The following is a 21,607-nucleotide window of genomic DNA, read 5'->3' as shown; positions in this document are numbered from 1 at the left end:
ATGGAAGAAATCGGGGGGGGAGGGGAACAGATTGCTGAGACACAAGTTGCTCCTGTGCCACCTTGGAATTAATAGTACATGATTGGTCACTCGTTATTTAATGCTTGCAGTGATGTTGTGGGCCGTGTTGGTCGCAGGATATTAGAGACACAAGGTGGGCGAGGTAATATCTTTTATTGGATCAACCTCTGTTGGTGAAAGAGACAACTTGAAGAACTTGGTCCAATAAAAGATATTTACCTCACCATCTTTGCTGCTCATTATTTGAGGTATTTTGCAAGGTATGTCTTGTGGTTGAATCCAGCGTTAATGAGGGTGATGAGGGATCGTAGCCTTGACATAAACTAGAACCATGGTGCACACAAGCATGGTGCCAGCATCTACGTGCAGTTTTGTAGGTCAGGACTGAATGACATAGGACAAACTGTGTGGTGATTTTGTAGTGGCACACATCTAGATCAGACCCTTTCAGCTTATCTAGCTTTAGCTTCCGTTCTTGCTTATATACCTTATATTTTTTTCTGTCACTCAGTTTAATGTTGAAATTACATTTATTTTCAGTACTTCAAAAGATTTGAGGCTGTAGTTAGCATAAAAATAATTAATTTATCCCATTCTTATTTAGCTACGCGTTCATACTGCATTGGAGCTTTTAAATTTTAGACTATCATGCGATTATAACATTGAAATTACTTTCTGGGCAACACATCTGAGTATAACACTGATTTTTTTTTTTTTATTTATTTAGTTGCATGTTTAAGGAAATAAAATACTTTTTTCTAATTTTCTTTCAGGCATGACCACTTCATATCCAGTAGCCTCAGCTCCTCCTCTCCTTCTTTGTTTGATGGAGCTGTGATTAGCACTGTAACCACAGCTACAAAGAAACATTTTTCTATCATACTAAACCTTTTGGGGTTATTGCTTAAGAAGGATAACCTTATTCAAGATACCAGGTAAATAGTATTTTCTTCATATCAGAGATTGAGATTTTTTTTTCCAAGAGAATTTAGTTCTGATTTAGAACCAAGAAAATGTTTGCATTATTTTTCTTTAAAATAAAAAAAGGAGGGGGAAGACTAAATATTTCAAAGTGGAGGAATTCTGTTTCATACAAAACATATGAACTAAAATGATAATTCATGCTCAACATAATTGGTTCATAGGATTCAAGCTAAAACATCTGAAAAAAATTAATTGATCATGTTTTCATATTCATGAAAACACCAAAGGTGAAAACTCTTCTAGGCCAAACATCGAATATAGAGCTTCCAAAACTCAATTGATAGGTAATTTTCACTTATTTAATGGTTTCCTTTCACAAATATTTGCAAGTTTGCATTACCACGTTGATGTGAAAACGTAAGGTATTTAATGTTTTATGAGTAACTTTGTCCTATTATCTAGTTGTTTAGAATGACTATTCTGTAATGCATTTTTAGGAAACTACTGATGACCTGGGCTTTGGAAGTGGCTGTTCTAATGAAAAAATCAGAAACATATGCACCATTATTCTCTCTTCCATCTTTCCACAAGTTTTGTAAAGGACTTCTAGGAAACAGTAAGATCGCACAAAATTGTTTTTTCTTATTGGTTACCCTTTATAAGCTGCCATTAACTGTATTGATATGTCCTTGGGTAAAGACAGCTGATTGATAAATACAATTGTGGTCATCTTCTGATTTGCAATTTTTTTCTGAGCTCTGGTTGCTGCTGCATAACCACTCCCTTGCCTTCTCCTCTTGTTCCTCAAACTGTCAGTTATTTGGAGAAGATAATATCCTTGCATGAAGGGACTACAATTATGAGGTTGATTAAGGTTCTCAGTGGAATGATAGATATTTGGAAGTCAGATTGCATATGTTTGACGAAGGATTAGGAATCCTACCATAATTTGAGGTACAGGGGAGTCACATCTTGCACAGGGGTTAGGTTCTAAAGTCAGTGCGTAAGGCAAAAATCGCGTATAGTCAAAATTACCCTCGAAAATCCCTTAAATCACCCATAAAGTACAGTATACTGTACATGGTTTTGTGTATACAACCCTGTATAGTAATATGTATAAATGTATAATGTATACAGTAGTGTACAGCATATAATAGAGTACATATGCAAGATATAATTTTCCAGTATTTTTAATTACATAAAAGAGAGAGAGATGGAAGAATGAAAGAGTAAAAAAGGAAAATAGTAAACCTAACCACTCACCATTCATCCTGGATAGTCTTGGTAGTCTACGATGATGACAATAATGGTGATACGACGACAATGACGATGAATGATGACGATGATGGTTAGTATAGCACCCGTATGATGAACGATGAGACGATGAAGATCGTCGCTGTACACACTCCGATGATTAGTCTTCCTCTTCCCTGACAACATTATTGGGAGGGGAGGACCTCAGGGTTTGATGACGGAGGTGACGGAGAGCTTGGATGACTGAGAGCGAGTCGTAGACTAAGTGGTTGGCTCTGGTTCAGCTCGAGAAGTTGATTGCATAGGCTCATCTGCTGCTGGTTGTTTTTTCTTGAAAAACATGGTGATCGGCAACTGTCGCTGTTGTCTCTTGAGCTGCTCAAACATTTCTTGATACGGTCTCAAATTGTCTGTAATACTGCGTGTGATTTTGAGGCTTCGTTCCATAGAGGGATCATATTCAGAAATTAAATCATTCAAGTGTTTTGCTGCTTGGAACACTTCAGCAAATTTATGAAGATTCCAACTTGCTGGCTCTTCCTGTTCGTCATCTTCATCTTCTGTAGATGATTTTATCAGTTCCTCTAACTCTTCGTTAGTCAATGTTTCTCTATGGCCCTCAATTAATTCTTCAATTTCTTCCTCAAGGATGTCGACGAAGCCATCACCACCCACTTGCCTGGACACTTGAACAATGCATTTCACTTCTTTGTCAGTGGTCACACATTCTTTCTATAGGTTTCTCCAACATGCATTGACTGTTTCAGGCTTGATTGCATCCATTGCCTGTTTAATATAAGTGATGCAATCGACGATGTTGAAGGACTTCCAACACTCCATCACGTTAAGATTGGGATCAGCATCCATAGTGCTACGTATCCATGAGAACGTAAGCCTCATGTACGTGGCCTTGAAACAGCGAATCATGCCTTCGTCAAGAGGTTGGAGGATGGAGGTGGTATTGGGGGGGAGAAAGATGACTTCAACGTCGTTATGCGCAAACTGGAGTGCCTCAGGGTGACCAGGAGCATTGTCTGCGATCAGCAACACTTTAAAGTCAAGTCCTTTCTCTTCAAGGTACCACTTGACTTTCGGAATGAAACCCTTGTGGAACCAATCCAGAAATAATGCTGCCGTCACCCAAGCCTTTTTATTTGATTGCCAGAACACAGGCAGGAGATTTTTGTTCTTGCCTTTTATGGCACAGGGATTTGCAGCCCTGTAGAACAATCCCGGCTTTATTAAACGCCCAGCCACATTGCCATAAAACCACACAGTCACACGGTCTTTAGCTACTTTGAAGCCAGGGGCTTGTCTTTCTGATTTCAAAGTGTAAGTGCGGTTGGGTATTTTTTTCAGAAGAGCCCAGTCTCGTCAGCATTAAAAACTTGTTCCGGAAGATAGCCCTTTTCTTCTATGATATTCTTTAATTGTTTAGGGTAGGCTTTTGCTGCCTCTTCATTGGCAGATGCAGCTTCACCAGTAGTCTGCACGTTTTTGAGGTTGAAGCAGTTCCTAAAACTGTTAAGCAAACCTTGGCTGGCTTTGAATTCCTTTTCATCAGTAGGCTATCCCTCTTTGGCGGGAGGTTTGAACAGCGCGTAGAGGCTATGAGCCTTTTCTCGTAACGTGTTGCCATAGATAGGCACACATTTATGGTTCATGTCTTCCAGCCATAAGTTTAATGCCTTTTCTGTCTTCACTAAAGTCTTATCACTCACCTGGCTCGTCACCTTAGCAATTATTGGAGCACTTGATGCCACGGCTTGACTCTCTTGAATCTTGATGGCACGGATCCTAGATTCGTTGCGACCATATTTACGCACCACGTTGCAGACCAATGTACCGTCTCTCAGTAAGTCCAACACAGCCAGTTTTTCCTCCAGCGTTGGAACAGATCGCTGTTTCTTCGGTTGAAACTTCATCACCAGATGAAGTAGTTGCCTTGCGTTTAGGAGCCATGTTGTACGAAAAAGACGCATCTTTAAACACTAGAATCACACTCAGCGTGGCGAGATGCTCACACTATGAAAGGCATGCGGGATCTGAGACCGACTGAGGGAACAGCAGATTCACGTCTCCCATCTCACGCTCACTCTGGGGCATACGCTCATTGAGTGGAATGGTGGGCGGAATCACCCGCACTACTGTATTTAAATTGTTATTTTTCTTTTTTTTTTTGCCGAGCATGTATAGTTGAATTCATGTAAGTTAAATGTGCATATGATGCGACTCCACTGTATTGTGCTAGATAAAGATTGGAAAACTAAATGGTGACAGGGCTATGGAAACAAGTATTCTAGCCCTGCTCTTATATCCTTCTGGCCTTGGGCAATTAATTTACTTTCTTTACCACTGCCTATTTTGCAGTTGGGGAAACAAATGTGTATTATCCCCATCGCATAGGGCAATATAAGGATTAATCTGTCAACACTGTTTTAGGTCAGAAAGTGCTACATAAGTGCCAGGGATTATTATTAATTATGGTTATACATTTTTAAAATGACACGATTATGTTAAATATACGTGGTAGGGATACAATTTAAGCTTTGATTTCCATGCAGCTTCTATTAGTATTAATAAAATCCATGCAGCTAAAATGGAACAAAAAAAAGAAATGAATTTTTTATACAGTAATGTCCTTTAACGTTCAGGATAGCTCTGTGTGGAGATGAATGAATTTTTCCATCTTAATGGCACCCTTTATTTGTACCCTTAATGCAGCCCTTCTTGAAGATGTGAATATCTGTCTTCAAGCATGTAGTAGCCTCCATGCCCTGTCATCTTCCCTACCAGATGACCTTTTACAAAGGTACTTTTCCAAAAATTCAATAAATTTTCTTCATATGTTACTGGTCGCACATTTTATTATGACTCAATTTATTTATTTTATTTATTTATGCAGGTGTGTTGATGTGTGCCGGGTTCAACTAGTCCATAGTGGTGCCCGTGTAAGACAAGCTTTTGGAAAACTGTTAAAGTCAATTCCTTTGGATGTGGTTCTGAGGTAAATAGTTTGTTTTAAGTATTTGTATTAAGTATATCTAGAAAGTGTTTTACTTCTTTGTTTCACAGTCTAACTTTATTTTAATGTTAAGAAAGTACACTTCTGTAATGTATCCAAATAGCTTAGCTATACAGAGTAATATTTTTTAAAAGGTCATATAAAACATGACAGTACCGTGAGACTATTTTTTCTACTGGGTGCTCAGTATACTTTTAGTATAAAACAACAGTTATTGACTTGGAGATTAATGAAATGTGAACTTTGTAAGATCAGTATCACCCAGTGTTTCAACAATAACTTCTTCTTGGTCTCCAGGACACAGACTCCTGGCTTCCAAAAAGCATTTTTCAGTCTCATAATCTGAGAACATACTTGTTTCCAGCAGTTATAACTTTTATTTTGATTGGGAAGAAGATTGTTGCTTCTGTGCATATCTAGTAAATTCTGTTTTTAATATATCAAATTATAGTCTTAATCTAGGAACATATTAATGTGTTTCCTTCATTACTTCTTCTTTTGGGTTGAAATAGCCTCTATCTAGAGTCAAATATTGACAAACCATGTATGGCAACTCTCAGTTTATATATATATATATTTTGACCATCCTGTAATTCAATAAGATGATTCAACTTGTATAGGCGGAGAACTTGAAATCCAGAAATACTTCTAGTATCTGGTAAATTTATTGAAGTATCAAGTCCCTCAAACCTTACATAAATCTTTAGATTCTACCTTAAAATATATTTGTGACCTGTTTTCTTTTATCCTTGGATAATTAAATAATCTCTATTTTTAGAAATTTCTTACTCTAATTTCTCCTTTTCTGCTAGAGATTGCCATCTTTTTAAGGTATTCTCCCGCCTGAGAAAAACAAGTGGCAATGTTATACAAAATTCTTTTTTAAAAAATTAAGTAATTTGTGGTTTTATCCAAGTCTATATCTACCAAAGCTTGGAAAGCCTGGCAAATTAAAAAGGTGTATGAGTGGCAGAGACTCTTACCCCTATTCTTCTCAGTCCAGAATTTATATATATGATGATGGGATTTCTTTGGAAACTTTCTCTTTAGAAGCTTTTCAGAAACTCAGTTGTTTCTCTCAAGGAAATCCTGTTAATATAAAATTCCACACCATTTATTAAAAAATGTAAAATGTACTAGTCATCCCCAAATCTCTAAATAATAACACACACAACAGAAAAAGCCCTTGCTTTACTCCAAAGGGTGAGTAATGTACTGGCAAAATTGTAGTTACGAAACTGATTATAATCCTTAACTTCAAAACTTTCACTGCGGAGTTTCTAAGCTATTTAGTATAGTACGTTTTCAAGCAAACCAGACAAGGCTCAAAATCTTTCAGTAACATAAAACAGGTACAAAAGCAGTTCAACAAATTGTACTCCAAAATAAAATATGTAGTTCTGCTTGGTTGAGGTCACTGATTTGAAAAAAGGTTTAAAAAAAAAAAAAAAAAGGACAATTACAAATGTACAGGTAATTGGAGATAAAGTACATTACTTCTTTAGTTTTTGCTTACACCTTCTCTCTAGGCCTGTGTGGGATGAGATTGGCCCAATGAGCTCTAGGGACTTTTTGCTGTACATGCAAAAACTAGTTAAAATTGAAGTAGTGTTGCAGTTTCTTTCCTAAAGTTAATAAATACCGGGAATAATTTTAAATTTGTTTTGCGAACTTCCTTCTATAGTATAGTTTTGGTCTCAGGAGGATCAGACATATCTTGCATGTTTTTTTGTTTGTAGTAACAACAACCACACAGAAATACAAGAAATCTCTTTGGCTGTAAGAAATCACATGAGCAAAGCTCCAAGTAATACATTCCATCCACAGGACTTCTCTGATGTCATTAGTTTTATTTTGTATGGGAGCTGTCACAGAACAGGGTAAGAACTTTTTGTACCTTTAAAATAAAAAAGTATCATGTAGAATCCACACTTGACTATTTACTAAATATATGCCTATCATTATTGAACAAGTTTAATGTGTTTTGGTTTGCATTGGTTACCTTGAATCCTGAAATATTAAATTAACCCATCAACAGACCCAGTTCAAAAGTAGTAACTAATTTACAAATGGTTTTGCTTCATAATATAGATATTACCTGTGATGGGATTTGAGACTCTGCTTTTATTAATATGTAAGACCAAATAGCTTTGGCAGCTCTTTTCAATGCACCCTGGAAGAATTGGATTCATTTTAGAACTTGGGCCGCTTGCTCTTAAGAGTTATGGAAAGTCACTTTGGTGGTAGAAGGCTGCTTCCACCTTTCAAAAAACTCCTGTTCAACTAAAAAAACCCTGCTTTTTGTTCACCCTCTCAACCTTTCAGTTAGCGAGAACTGTGTATAGGGTTGTGCTAGTGACAATGTAGTTGAACAAGCATTTTAATTACATGACTGTTTTTTTCAGATATTTGTAACTGTGTGTGTACTTTGTGCCCTAACTTCTCGTTCTTTTTCTCAGGCTAACCTTGTTTTGGAAAATTTGGTAAAATTCCATTGAGCTGTTAGAATTATCAGGCTAGGAAGTGCTTGTGGGAAGGTATCTTTAGTCTTAGGCCTCAGTTCTATAAAGAACTCCATGTGAGCAGACACCCATTGTAGTTGGTGTTGCTCCACCCAAGCACATAGGTTTACACTTGGCTAACTTGGGGGATTTATTTTTAAAAACGAAACTTCTCATGCTTGAGCCTTTAGATACGTGTGAAGAAATTTAGTTTAGAAATCCCATAGGGGTGTGATTGAAGTAGCCACCAAATTATAACAATTTAGCCCTGTGAGTTGCATGTACTATTTTTTCAGTTAAATGCAGATGCCAGCACATTTGTTTGTGTGCAATCTCACAAATGTGATTATATTTATAGCATACACAATATGTTGTGCAGACATTGTAATGAATGCATCTCACATCACACACTACAAAACCTACAATACTGTGTTATAACCAAGGGGGATTAGTTACAGACTGAGATGTTACTGCAATACAAATAATAAACAGTAATTGCAGGAATGCAGTCGCTGTGGGAAAATTGCTTTATATATCCTGACCTTTTAAGATGTTATTAATCCTCAATCACTTTTCCATTGAATTAAAGAAAGTAAGATTCTTCTTTGAAGTAGATGTAGCTATGTATTCCATGTGGGTGTTCGCACCCCACATACCGGTGAGCCAGAGATCTTTGCCTCACAGTACCTGTAGGGGCAGCACTTATGCCCTGCAGCCATCGCTCTTCCTCTGGCCACATAAAGGTGGTGCTGCCCTCACCGCCTCAGTTCCTTTGCACTGCCCATGGATAGAGTTGGAGCTCCGTGTGGTATCTTCACCTCATAAGAACGGCCATACTGGGTCAGACCAACGGTCCATCTAGCCCAGTATTCTGTCTTCCAACAGTAGTCAATGCCAGATGCTTCAAAGGGAATGAACAGAACAGGGAAATTATTAAGTGATCCATTCTGTTGTCCAGTCCCAGCATCTGGCAATCAGAGGTTTAGGGACACCGAGAGCGTAGGGTTGCATCCGTAACCACCTTGGCTAATAGCCATCGATGGACTTATCCTCCATGAACTTAGCTAATTCTTTTTTGAACCCAGTTATAGTTTTCACCTTCACGGCATCCTCTGGCAATAAATTCCACAGGTTGATTATGCGTTGTACGACGAAGTACTTTTTTGTTTTAAACCTGCTGCCTATTAATTTCATTGGGTGACTCTGGTTCATGTAAAAAGCAACAGAGGGTCCTGTGGCACCTTTAAGACTAACAGAAGTATTGGGAGCATAAGCTTTCGTGGGTAAGAACCTCACTTCTTCAGATGCAAGTAATGGAAATCTCCAGCGGCAGGTATAAATCAGTATGGAGATAACGAGGTTAGTTCAATCAGGGAGGGTGAGGTGCTCTGCTAGCAGTTGAGGTGTGAACACCAAGGGAGGAGAAACTGCTTCTGTAGTTGGATAGCCAATCACAGTCTTTGTTTAATCCTGATCTGATGGTGTCAAATTTGCAAATGAACTGGAGCTCAGCAGTTTCTCTTTGGAGTCTGGTCCTGAAGTTTTTTTGCTGTAAGATGCCTACCTTTACATCTGCTATTGTGTGGCCAGGGAGGTTGAAGTGTTCTCCTACAGGTTTTTGTATATTGCCATTTCTGATATCTGACTTGTGTCCATTTATCCTCTTGCGTAGTGACTGTCCAGTTTGGCCAATGTATATAGCAGAGGGGCATTGCTGGCATATGCTGGCATATATAACATTGGTGGACGTGCAGGTGAATGAGCCGCTGATGTTGTACGTGATCTGGTTAGGTCCTGTGATGGTGTTGCTGCTTCATGTGTTATGTGAAGGAATAAATAACACTTCCTTATTCACTTTCTTCACACCATTCTTTATTTTACCGATCTTTGTTATATTCCCCCTTAGTCATCTCTTTTCCAAGATGAACAATCCCAGTCTTTTAATATCTCCTCATATGGAAGCTGTTCCATACCCTTAATTGTTTTTGTTGCTCTTCTCTATACCTTTTCCATTTCTAATATATCTTTTTTGAGATGAGCGATCAGAACTGCACACAGTATTCAAGGTGGGAGAGTACCATGAATTTCTATAGTGAAGGTATATTTTCTGGCGTATTATTTATTCCTTTTCTAATGGTTTCTAACTTTGTTAGGTTTTTTTGACTGCTGCTGCACATTAAGCGAATGTTTTTAGAGAACTATCCACAATGACTCCAAGATCTTTCTTGAGTGTCAATAGCTAATTTAGACCCCATCACTTTGTATGTATAGTTGAGATTATTATTTTTTTTTCAATATGCATTACTTTGCATTTATCAACACTGAATTTCATCTGCCCTTTTGTTGTTCAGTCACTCAGTTTTGTGATATCCCTTTGTAACTCTTTGCTGTCTGGTTTGGACTTAATTATGTTGAGTAATTTTCTACCATCAGCAAACTTTGCCACTTCACTGCTAACCCCTTTTTCTGGATCATTTATAAATATGTTGAACAGCGCTGGTCACAATATAGATCCTCTGGGGACCCCGTATTTACCTCTATCCATTCTGAAAACAAACCATTTATTCCATCCCTTTTAACCAGTTACTGATGCATGGAAAAAACTTCCCTCTTATCCCATCACTGCTTAATTCGCTTAAGAGCATTTGGTGATGGACCTTGTCAAAGGTTTTCTGAAAGTCCAAATACATTGTATCCACTGGATCACCCTTGTCCACATGTTTTTTGACCCCCTCAAAGAATTCTCATAGACTGGTGAGGCATGATTTCCCTTTACAAAAGCCAATTGACTCTTTCCCCCAACAAATTGTGTTCATCTATGTGTCTGATCATTCTGTTCTTTACTGTAGTTTCAACCAATTTGCTTGGTACTGAAGTTAGGCATATCAGTCTGTAATTGCCAGGATCACCTCTGGAGCCCTTTTTTTTTTTTTTAATTAGTGTCACATTAGCTATAATCCAGTCATCTGGACAGAGCCTGATTTAAGTGATAGGTTACATACCACATTTAGTAATTCTGCAACTTCATGTATGAGTTCCTTCAGAACTTTTGGATAAATACCATCTGGTCCTGGTAACTTTTAATAAATTCAACAGTAATTTGTTCCTAAACATCCTCTACTGACACCTCAGTCTGAGAGAGTGCCTCAGATTTGTTACTTAAAAAGAATGGTTTAGCTGTGGGAATCTCTCACATCCTCTGCAGTGAAGACCAATGCAAAAAATTCATTTAGCTTCTCCACAGCGCACTTGTCTTCCCTGAGTACTCCTTTAGGATCTTGATTGTCCAGTGGCCCCACTGACTGATTGGAAGGCTGCCTGCTTCTATTGTACTTACATTTTTGTTGTTGTGTGCTAGATGCTCTTCAAATTCTTTTTTCACCTACCTAATTATACTTTTACATTTGACTTGCCAGAGTTTATGCTCTTTTCTATTTTCCTTAGTAGGATTTGGCTTCCAATTTTTTAAAGATGCCTTTTTGACTCTCTTTTTTACTCTGTTTAGCCATGGTGGAATTTTTTGGTCCTCTTACAATTTTTTTTAAATTTGGGGTAAACATTTAATTTGAACCTCTCATATTTTAAAAAAGATTCCATGCAGCTTGTAGTCATTAAGCAGTCACACTTTCACTCCTAATTTTCTGAGAACTTTTTTATATAGTAATATTAGTACCTTAGGTTAAGTTTAAGTGTTAGTTTAGTGGTAGTAGAGTAGTTAGCTGCCCAGTGTGATGCCCTCACCAGGGTTCAAGCAATGTCCATCATGTAGGGGGGCTATCCCCAACAGCTTATTGTGCCTCAGCGAGGGTCTGATTAAAGGGAGAGGTGCACCGTCTGCAAGTCATTCACCAAGAGGACTTAGGTGGCAAGAGACTTGCAGTTGAAGCAGAACCTTCTGGAGCAGGCCTTGCCGCCCTCATCTCCTCAGCAGACACCTTTGGATCCAGCAAACGATGCCATCCTGCGCTCGGGCTCTGGTGCTTCCCCCCAAGAGGAAAAAGGGGTTGTTCACCATTTTTGGTACAGTGAGAAAGAGGTTCTAAAAAATTAGTTGGGCCCATTCCGGGGCTCGGGGAGATGACAATGACTTTTCTAGGAGGAGTGTTGACCGGCATTTTATTTCCTCTGGCGTCAGGGCTCAGCTTCTTTCTTGGCACACTGCCCCTACCAGCCTCTACAAATGCCTTCTCCTCCAACAGAACTCCCACTCAAACTCCCCTGTTTACAGCTCTGTTTGCCGGCTCCTGTGCCACTGCAGCTGTCTGTGCCGCTGCCTGCAGATGAGAATATGAACCAGTGGGTGTTGCTCTCTAAATATGACTTTGTCAATTGGGCAGCCATATCTAAGTTCATGGACAAATTGCCAGAAGCCTCCAGGGAAGAGTTTAAGGTATTCATTGCAGAAGGCCATTTGGCCAAAATTTTGTTGCAGGCAGCTCTGGACATGGCGGGTACCTCAGCCAAAACCAACAAAACTTTGCCCTCTTTTAAAAGACTCTTGAGCTACTTTATGTGCTCTGGCTGTGAAGAGGCACCACTGTAGTGGTAAGCAGCTGCAGCAGTTACACCGCTTGAAGGTTTTTTGATAATTGTCCCATCCTGTGTGGCAGTGGGATTACTCCAGAAAAAGCCAGCGATTACAAAGGAGGAGGTCCTCTGGTTCTGGGTTTAACCAGCCCCTCCCACCCATTTGCCCCCCTGGCATCTAGCAGGTACCCATTTTGACTTGTGTAACCTCTCCTTTTCCATGCCCCCAGTTCAGGGACAAGCTGGCCCACTTGTACAGTGTTTGGGACTCAATTACAATGGACAACTGGATCCTAAACACAGTCAGATTGGGATATGCCATACTGTTCCTCTCCATCCAGCCTTCCCTCCTCCCCCCCCCGACCCCGTCCCTTTTCAGGGACCCCTCATGAGACACTGCTTCTTGAGCAGGTTACGTTTTTACTGTCTTTGGTGGTCATAGAGGAGGTCCCCCTGCAGCATTGGGGAAAGGGGTTCTACTCCTGGTATTTCCTGATCCCCAAGTCCAAGGGAAGGAGACAACATATCCTCAACCTCCACAATCTCAAATGCATCAGATACGTAGGATTCCATATGGTCACCGCCTTGAATCACAGCAATTGGTTTGCTGCCCTGGACATGCAGGATGCTTATTTCCATATAGCAGTCCTCCTGAGCCACAGGAGGTATCTCTGATTTGTCATGGCTGGCTAGCACTGGCAGTACACTGTGCTGTCTTTCGATCTGTCTTCCACTTCCTGGGTTCATATCAAGTGTATGACTCTGATAACAGCGTACTTCAGGAATATGGGAATTCATATTTTCCTACATCTGGATGAATGGTTGCGGAAGGGCAAGTCCAGAGAGAAGGTCCTCCATTCATGTTCACTTCACAGTACACCTATTTGATTTGTTTAGGTCTCATCCTAAACAGCGGGAAATCAACATTGGTTCCAACTCAAAGAATTAAAATCATTGAGACCTGATAGACTCTCCAAGCTTGAGAGCATTTTTACTGATTCCAGGCGATCCACCATGTATGTCTGGAGCTTCAGACTCAACAACAGCCCACTGATGCCTGAGGTTCCTAGGCCATATGGCCACATGCACGCAGGTAGTTCAATATGCCAGGCTGTGCCTATGTCCTCTTCAGATGTGGCTGAAGTTGGTCTGTCATCTGAGTCGCAACCCCTTGGACGTGCTGGTCTGACTTCGCCCACCAATTCAGGATAATGTGTGCCAGGGTGTTACTTTCTTTCGGCACCCACTGATCAGTACTATAAGTCATCAATGCCTCCTTTATAGATTGGGGAGAACATCTGGACTTGCTGAAAGTTCAAGGCATGCAATCAGAATGAGAAGCTTCTTTGCATATCCGTGTGCTGGAGCTTCATGCCATTTACAATGCCTGTCAGACCTTTCGAGATCACATCAGGGGCTCAGTGGTTGTCATACTCACTGACAATACCACTGATTTGTACTATGTGAGGAGCCAAGTAGGCACACTACAATGTGCTTTATCAGCAGGCAGTCAGGCTCTGGCAGTTTTGCATTGGAAAAACATTACCCCCGTAGCCAGTCACTTGTCTGGTATTCATAGTCATCTGGCAGATCACCTCGGCAGGGGTGGGCTCTGAAGCCCAGCAGTGTGCAATCCATCTCTGCAGTTTGCGGCATCCTGATGGTCAACCGGTTTGCCATGAGAGACAACAGAAATGCCGGCAGTTCTGCTTCCGAGGGTATCTCAATCTGGGCTCCTGGGCTGGTGCTTTTCATCTGAGCTGGTAATCAGCACTCCTGTATGCTGAAATTGGATTGTGCCAAGCTCATTCTTATTGATCAAGCATGGCCAAGACAATGTCGGTTCTCTGACATTAGCTCTTTGCCCTCCCATATCTTTTCCTCATCATTCTAACCTCCTGACTCAGCATCATGGTCCAGTTTTGCATCCAGTACTCCGCTCCTGCATCTCACAGCATGAATTCTGTATGGTTTGTTGAGGAATAGGAACAATGTTCAAAGGCAGTCTGGTAGGTCTTGCTTAACAGTAGGAAGCTCTCCATCAGGGCAGCCTAATTGGCCAAGTGGAACAGATTCTCAATATGGTTGTTAGCCCAGGGAGTTCAATCAAAGCTGGCTTGTGTCCAGGACATCTTGGAGTACCTGTTATACCTTCAGTGTTCTTGTCTTCTGCTTAGTTCATTGAGAGTCCATCTGGTTGCAGTTTCAGCATTTCATCCACCTAGCCAGGGGAAATTGGTGTTTTCAAACTCCATGGCAGTGAGATCCTTGAAAGGAGGAGACACTCCTCTCCACCCACCAGTTAAAGAGCCAGTTCCTTTGTGGGATCTTAATACTGTTTTAGTGGCTCTCATGGGACCTCTATTTAAGCCTCTAGCAACTTCTTCTTTCCACCTTCTGTGTCAGAAAACAGCCTTTCTTGTGGTGATAACATTTGTAAGGAGAGTGTGCAAGTTGCAGGCTTTGATGGCGGAGCCTCACCACATGCAATTTTCAAAAGGCAAAGTAACCCTGAGGCCTCACCCAAAGCAAAGGTGGTTGAACAGTGTTATATATTTACCAGTGTTCTTCCTAAAGCTGCATTCAACCCCGAAGGAACAGCATCTTCATACCTTGAATGTCAGGTGATGTCTAGCTTTTTATGTGGTTAGAACTAAACCTTTCCATTCCTCGCTTCGTCTGTTTCATATGCAGACCGAATGAAGGGTCAAGTGGTCTCTTCACAGACAATCTCCAAGTGGATAACATCATTTATTGTGACAGCATATGAAATAGCCCATGCTAAACCTCCTCAAGGGGTATGAGTGCATTCCAAGCAAGTTCAGGCAACGTCAACAGCATTTCTATGAGGCGTTTCTATATTGGACATTTGCAGGGTGGCCACTTGGTCCTCTTTGCATACTTTTGCTATGTGCTATGTCATTACAGCTGTGTCCAGATCAGATGCAAACTTTGGGAAGATAGACCTGCTGTCTTCTTTAAGTAGACTCTGAGCCCCACGTACTGCAAGTACTGCTTGCAAGTCACCCACATGGAATACGCGGCTGCATCTACTTGAAGTAAAAAGAGTTACCTACCTGTAACTGTTATTCTTCCAGATGTGATACAAATGTGTATTCCACGACCTGTCCTTCATGGCCTCTGCATTTGGAGTCTGTACTTCTGACCTTTTATGTGAGGGAACTGAGGGGATCAAGGCAGTGCAACCTGTATATGGCCAGGGGAGGCTCTACAGCCATAGGGTGAGAGAGCCTCTGCTACAGGTATGTCCCAGCTCCAGATCATGGAATACATGTCTGCATCACATCTTGAAGAACAAAAGATTGCTGTATTTTTCCAGGCAGAAACTATTAAAATTACATAATTTACTAATGCAAATTGTAAATATTAAATTTAAAGTTTCAGTTAATTCTTTTTGGTATGTAAAGACTTAATGTATTAAATCTACAAGAAGAGATGTTATGTAAGCCTTTGTATACTCCGTTTTGTCACCATGTAGCTACTAAAACCCACTACTCTGCTCACATCCATGTTGAAAGAGTTGGATATGTTTTTTGCTTTTACTTTTTATTACGACTGGGTTGGTCATGTGGCATTAGGAGGGCCTTTGGTGTTTTCAGAAGTTTCTGAAAGCAGACTAGGTAAGGCAGCATTTGTGAACCCAGAGAGCAAATTCTGTATACATCATAGTCTTCAACCATCTGTTTCTCCTTTTATCCCTGCCAAGTCACTCTTGAAATTAAGCTCTTTTCAGCTGTAAGCAAATATGTTTGTTTATTTTTTTTATTATAGTCTGTTTAATAGTGGTTTTTTTTTTTTCTCTGATAGCTTTGTCAGCTTGGTGTGATAGGTGAATTTGAGTAACTTTTTCTTGTCTTAATCACACCATCGTCATAGTGGATTTCCTTAGCTTGATGCACCCAGTCCCTCTATACAGTTAGTCCCATTGTGCACAAAAGATGCTACAAATTAATGTTGACTGGGATATAGCACACTGCTTCTCAGGTACTCCAGAAACCATCGACCTTCTTGCCAGGAACTATATGTTCCATATGGTTATACATGCCCTTTCCTCCCCCTCCGCCCCCCAATGAGCTCAATGTATACATAGTCAATACAGCTGTCTTTATACTATTTCTGTAGGATGCCTATCTCCTTTTCATGTGTTTGACATATGATACACTGAGAAGTTATACTGATATCATCTGCATTCTGAGACTGCAGACTCAATGCAAACTGACAATGAGGCATGTTTTGGTGGTGGTGGTGCATGTTAAAAGAGGAGACAGTGTTGGAACAGATATTGAGTTGTACTACTTGCAGTTGGCTTCAATGCAGTCTTTCTAACTTGTGGGCCTTCTCTGTCATTTTGTACACCTGGAAGAGAATGTCTGAAATCCTTTTTCCAGTTTTTGTCACCAGCTGAAACTATTTACTATTCTAGTTTTTGGGATGAAATATTTTATGCTGCTAAATCCTCACCATCTTCATCAATTTCTATTCACATCTATTTTTCTATCTCTGAATTTTGAATATCTTATTTCTCTTTGCTCATTTTCATTTTTAACCAAAAGTGAATGCCTCTTTTTCAGATTTGTCTTCTGCACTGTGTTTTCTTTACTTTCGGCTAGCATACCCTTTATCTCCATTTCTTCTGCCTTTGACATTTTTTTGCAATGTTCTTGAGCTCTGTATTTGTTCCTGCAGAGTAATCCTGTGTGTGTATATACACGTGTGCATGACCATAGGAAACATAGGTCCATTAGAGGTTTGATTACAAGAGTAATCAGCTACAAGCTGAAATACATTTACAGCTATGTATGTAGATATGAATTGCGGTATTTGTCTTAACTTTTTTTCAGGAAGGACAATTGGTTAGAAAGATTGTTCTACAGCTGCCAGAGATTAGATAAGCGTGATCAATCAACCATTCCTCGCAATCTATTGAAGACGGATGCTGTACTTTGGCAGTGGGCTGTTTGGGAAGCAGCTCAGTTTACAGTTCTTTCTAAGTTGAGAACTCCTCTAGGTAGAGCCCAAGATACGTTCCAGACAATTGAAGGTAATGTAAAGAAGGTATATTTTTTATGGTATATTTGGTTTAAGAAATAAAGCAGTGAGCTATTTTCTTAAATTATGTTCAAGATAGGAAAAAATTACTTTCTTTTTCAGCAATTTTCTGCTTTTTTAGACATTTCTTAAAAGTCAAGAAATCAAGAGTTATATAATAATTTTGGAGGCATTTTATGTAGTTTATTTGTTGAAGTACATGTTAATGATTTTAGACTCAATTTTCACAGCTATTTTTATATTCTATAAAGATGTAAATATCTGATTATTTGATAACCAATGTGTTGAAATGTTCTGACCAAATGTTTATAGGTATCATTAGAAGTCTTGCAGCCCACACGTTAAACCCTGATCAGGATGTTAGCCAGTGGACTACAGCAGACAATGATGAAGGACACAGCAGTAATCAGCTTAGACTTGTTCTCCTTCTACAGTACTTGGAGAATCTGGAGAAATTGATGTACAATGCTTATGAAGGATGTGCTAATGCACTCACTTCTCCACCCAAGGTTTGTGTCTTTCAATGCTGACAGTACTGCAAACTGTCCCACAAAAGTGGGAATATTTCACTGTATGTCACTTGATGCTTATCAAGAATCAGATGCCATTCTGAATGATTCCTTGTAATAACTTTTCTATAGAAATGTCCGATATACTACCCTGATTATAAGCCAACAATTTTTCCACTTTAAAAATAAAAAAGCTCAGGATTGCCTAGCTGTTCTCCCTATTGGTGGAACTTACATTGGTTTTGAAAAAGATCAGCTGCAGGCAACTTTGTTTCCAAATATTTTAGGCCTGTGTTCTGATTTTCATTTAACCTTGCTTGTCTAATTTCTTAAAACAAACATGATATATTCCTTCAATTTGTTTTGCCTTACTTGATTTAATGTTATTTACTATTAAACAACTGAAAAGGGAACATCATTTTCTTGAGTAACTGTTTACATAACAGCACAATATCAAACAGGTTGCAGATGATAAAATGAATAACTACTGAATGTGAATTAAAGGTACAGTAGCCACTGCTCTGTTAAGCTATTATCAAAATTACTTATGAAATGTATTCAATTGTGAGGGGTTCAAGGTGCCATTTGTTGGATATGAAATAAAAATTGATGCATTTACAGTTGAATCTATGAAGTATTGGCCTTCATAGAAGCAAATAGCTTTAAAAATTTGAAAGGACCACTTTGCTATTTTCCCATTTCTGCTTAAACAATCTGTAAAATGGCCAAGCTGTTAACATTGTAAATCGTATCGTAATTGCAATGAGTTTTTGCAAGAATTATTTATTTGTTTGCTATTTTGCCTGTCCAGATATGTAATTGGAAGGGTTCCAAAGAAACCATTTCTGTTTGTTGAGAACAAATCCATCCAAATCTGATTGATTATAATATTTGGTAGAAAGTTATTGCACCACTTGTGTATGTTTGCCTCAGAATCTCTATAATTATAATGTATGTTGTAATTTCCCAATGTCAGGTCAAACTGAATTTGGAAGTAAGTCTAGAATTAGTATATTTTGCTACTGTGCAGGGGATCAAATTTTAAGGATCAAGCTGAATTCTTTTCTCCCAGGCTGGCAAGAAGCAGCAAGTCACTGATGAGGCAGAATTTCTCTCTTTTCATCCCTTCTTTTCCCCCAACTTCCAGCCTCTTTCATATGGAAATGTGGTCCTCCAAGAGGCAGGTATTGACAGAGGGTTGAATAAAGCAAAAATATTTCTGAGAAATCATCCATTGTAAGTAGGGCTTCTTAGGTATGGGGGAAAGAGAATTTGAAAGGACAAGTTGAAACACATTTAAATGTAACTTCTTGTAATGGACTTGCTGACAGAAATCTTCCCATGACGATGTTGTTACATTTTAATCATTCTATAGTTAAATTACACCACTTGAAAATTTAGTCAGAGAGGGGAACCCTTCCCGATAAAGATTATGCTGTTCTACATATTATTAAATATTATAATGCATCTATTTTAATTTATACAAAAATTGAAAGTATTGTTTTATAAAACTCAGGATCTCTCTTTTTTTTTTTTTTTTCCCTATTGTAAAGGTTATCAGGACATTCTTCTATACTAACCGCCAGACCTGCCAAGATTGGCTAACTCGGATTAGACTTTCTATCATGCGGGTTGGATTGTTGGCTGGTCAACCTGCTGTGACAGTCAGACATGGTTTTGATTTACTCACAGAAATGAAGACCAATAATATCTCTCAGGTACTGTGTTTTTCAAAATTTAGTAGGCTGTAGAAAAAAAAACATTTCCATAGTATTGTATGTAAACTAAAAGCCATAGGCTTGTTAAAAACTGTATTCTCGAGCAACAGTTTTGAACTTTTACTTATCTATTTTTGCGGGGGTGGAGTTTTTTTCTAGCAAAATAATTAAAATTTGGAAATTCTGTGTGTTACACATTTAGTCAAAGATTTAATAGTAAACAGATGCTGGAGCTAGCTCATATTTTGAACTATATAATTCCCACTGTTTAAGTAAGGAGCCTCTGTTTAAAACTTGCAAAAGTATCAAAAACTTCCAGTAGACCCAGTATTTTTCAAACTTTGTCTGTGGAGCCCTTCCTGGTATTGTGAAAAGCAACCCTTTTCTGACCAAGGTCTGGGATGAGGACTGGAAGAGGATGTGGTCCAGGAGAGGATCTTTCTACAAAATGTTGGCACAATGAGTTGGAAAAACCCACTGTGTTTAGAACCCTTTGTATAAAAGCTGAAGGGTACTGATGACTTGTTCAATAATGTTATTTGACCTTCTTAAAATGTGTGTTTTTTTTAGCAGAAAAGGCTTTCTAGATTTATGCCTCGGTAGTAATTTGTCTGCTGATGAATTTCTGGGGATTTGTGGAAAAGTAACGTCTTTACATAAGTATAGGCCGTGAGCTGGATGCGTTTTTCAGAGGGTAGTGTACAGCGTCTGGTTTTCAAATATTCTTTGCTCTACTCTTTTTGGGAGTGGGGTAACTGACCATTGAGAATACTTTATTAAATATAAACGTGAAATATATTGCATTACATATTTAAAACATTTAACAATGTACGTAGCTTTTCTCTTCAAACAAGATCTGTTAAATTAAGCTTAAACTTCATTTCTAGGGAAGTGAATTAGAAGTGACAATTATGATGTTGGTGGAAGCACTATGTGAGCTTCATTGTCCTGAAGCTATACAAGGACTAGCTGTCTGGTCTTCTGCTGTAGTTGGGAAGAGTCTGTCTTGGATTAATTCTGTAGCTCAGCAAGCAGAAGGACGGTAAGTTGGCACAAGTGACTGGAGAACTGGTCTAAACGTGAGCTTATTTTCTAAATACATGAAGTGCCAATATTTTTATCTCAATTAATGTAAGTTGCTTCATGGATCAAAGCCGCTCTTCTGGTTTCCTTATCTGAACAAGAAGTTCACTTTTAACATGTCTTTGGGAGATGGTTAGCATGTCCTAGAATTTTTTTAAAACAGATGCATAAGGACATCACTAAGTTGTCAGTATTCCAGGATCAGCTGTGCTCTGTTACATTTTCATAAATTCTCTGTAGTGTAGCAGCATTATTTAGCCAGGTTTATGTTGCAAATGATTGTTTAATCTGAATTCTTTTTACCCGGTTTCCTGGCCAGAGGTAGTAATCTGAAGGTTCTTTAAGGATATCCAGATGTACTTTTCAGACCTGGATTTTAACCCTTTTTTTGTGTGTTATGAGTGTTGATCACCTCAGTGGTGATCATCTTAAATTGCAGATAAACCCTGGTCTACACTACAGTGTTAGGTTGACATAAAGCATCTTATGTCGATCTAATTATGTCAGTGTGCACACTACAGCTTTGCTCCCACGGATGTAAGTGCCCTACTACACTGACATAACTTCACCTCCTTGAGAGGCATAGGGCATATGTTGATGTAATTAGGACGACAGTGTCCCTGTAGACGTTGCGTTACTTACATCTATTGGCTGTCATTCTTGTCAGTTTCATGGCTGTGCTGAAGCTGTGAAATTTACAAGAAAGTTGGTTCACAGCTCCCCAACTGAGCTACTGCTTGATCTCTGCTCCCAGCTGAGCTGCCACCCTGCTCCAATCTCCCCCAGACTCCCCACCAGGAGCCCAGCTGTCGTGTCCTCCTCCCCCTTCTCCCTCCCCCCCGCGGTGCTCTCTGCTTGCAACTCGGAGCACGGCTGCGCCTGGCAGGCAGCTCCGCACCTGGCGGGCAGCTCTGCACCCACAGTTTGGTTGGCTGCTCCATTCCCGGGGGAGAGCGGGGATCTGAGAAGCCCAGT

At 39.5% G+C, this 21,607-nt stretch overlaps 1 protein-coding gene across 2 annotated transcripts in view; it reads left to right on the top strand.

Annotated features, from left to right (window-relative positions):
* SMG1 (SMG1 nonsense mediated mRNA decay associated PI3K related kinase) overlaps positions 1-21,607 on the top strand; it is a 123,597-nt gene that overhangs the window by 53,933 nt on the left and 48,057 nt on the right. For both annotated transcript variants that reach the window (XM_054041229.1, XM_054041228.1), the window contains exons 15-23: positions 795-956; positions 1,443-1,561; positions 4,924-5,011; positions 5,105-5,206; positions 6,964-7,104; positions 17,115-17,314; positions 17,635-17,831; positions 19,385-19,549; positions 20,437-20,591. In XM_054041229.1, coding sequence (XP_053897204.1) covers positions 795-956; positions 1,443-1,561; positions 4,924-5,011; positions 5,105-5,206; positions 6,964-7,104; positions 17,115-17,314; positions 17,635-17,831; positions 19,385-19,549; positions 20,437-20,591 — 1,329 coding nt within the window. The remainder of the gene's footprint in view (positions 1-794; positions 957-1,442; positions 1,562-4,923; positions 5,012-5,104; positions 5,207-6,963; positions 7,105-17,114; positions 17,315-17,634; positions 17,832-19,384; positions 19,550-20,436; positions 20,592-21,607) is intronic.

This window comes from Malaclemys terrapin, chromosome 10 (genome assembly GCF_027887155.1).
Source record: "Malaclemys terrapin pileata isolate rMalTer1 chromosome 10, rMalTer1.hap1, whole genome shotgun sequence".
Taxonomy (NCBI): Eukaryota; Metazoa; Chordata; order Testudines; family Emydidae; genus Malaclemys; species Malaclemys terrapin.
The sequence above is the reverse complement of the archived record's forward strand: the minus strand, read 5'-3'. Positions and strand labels throughout refer to the sequence as shown.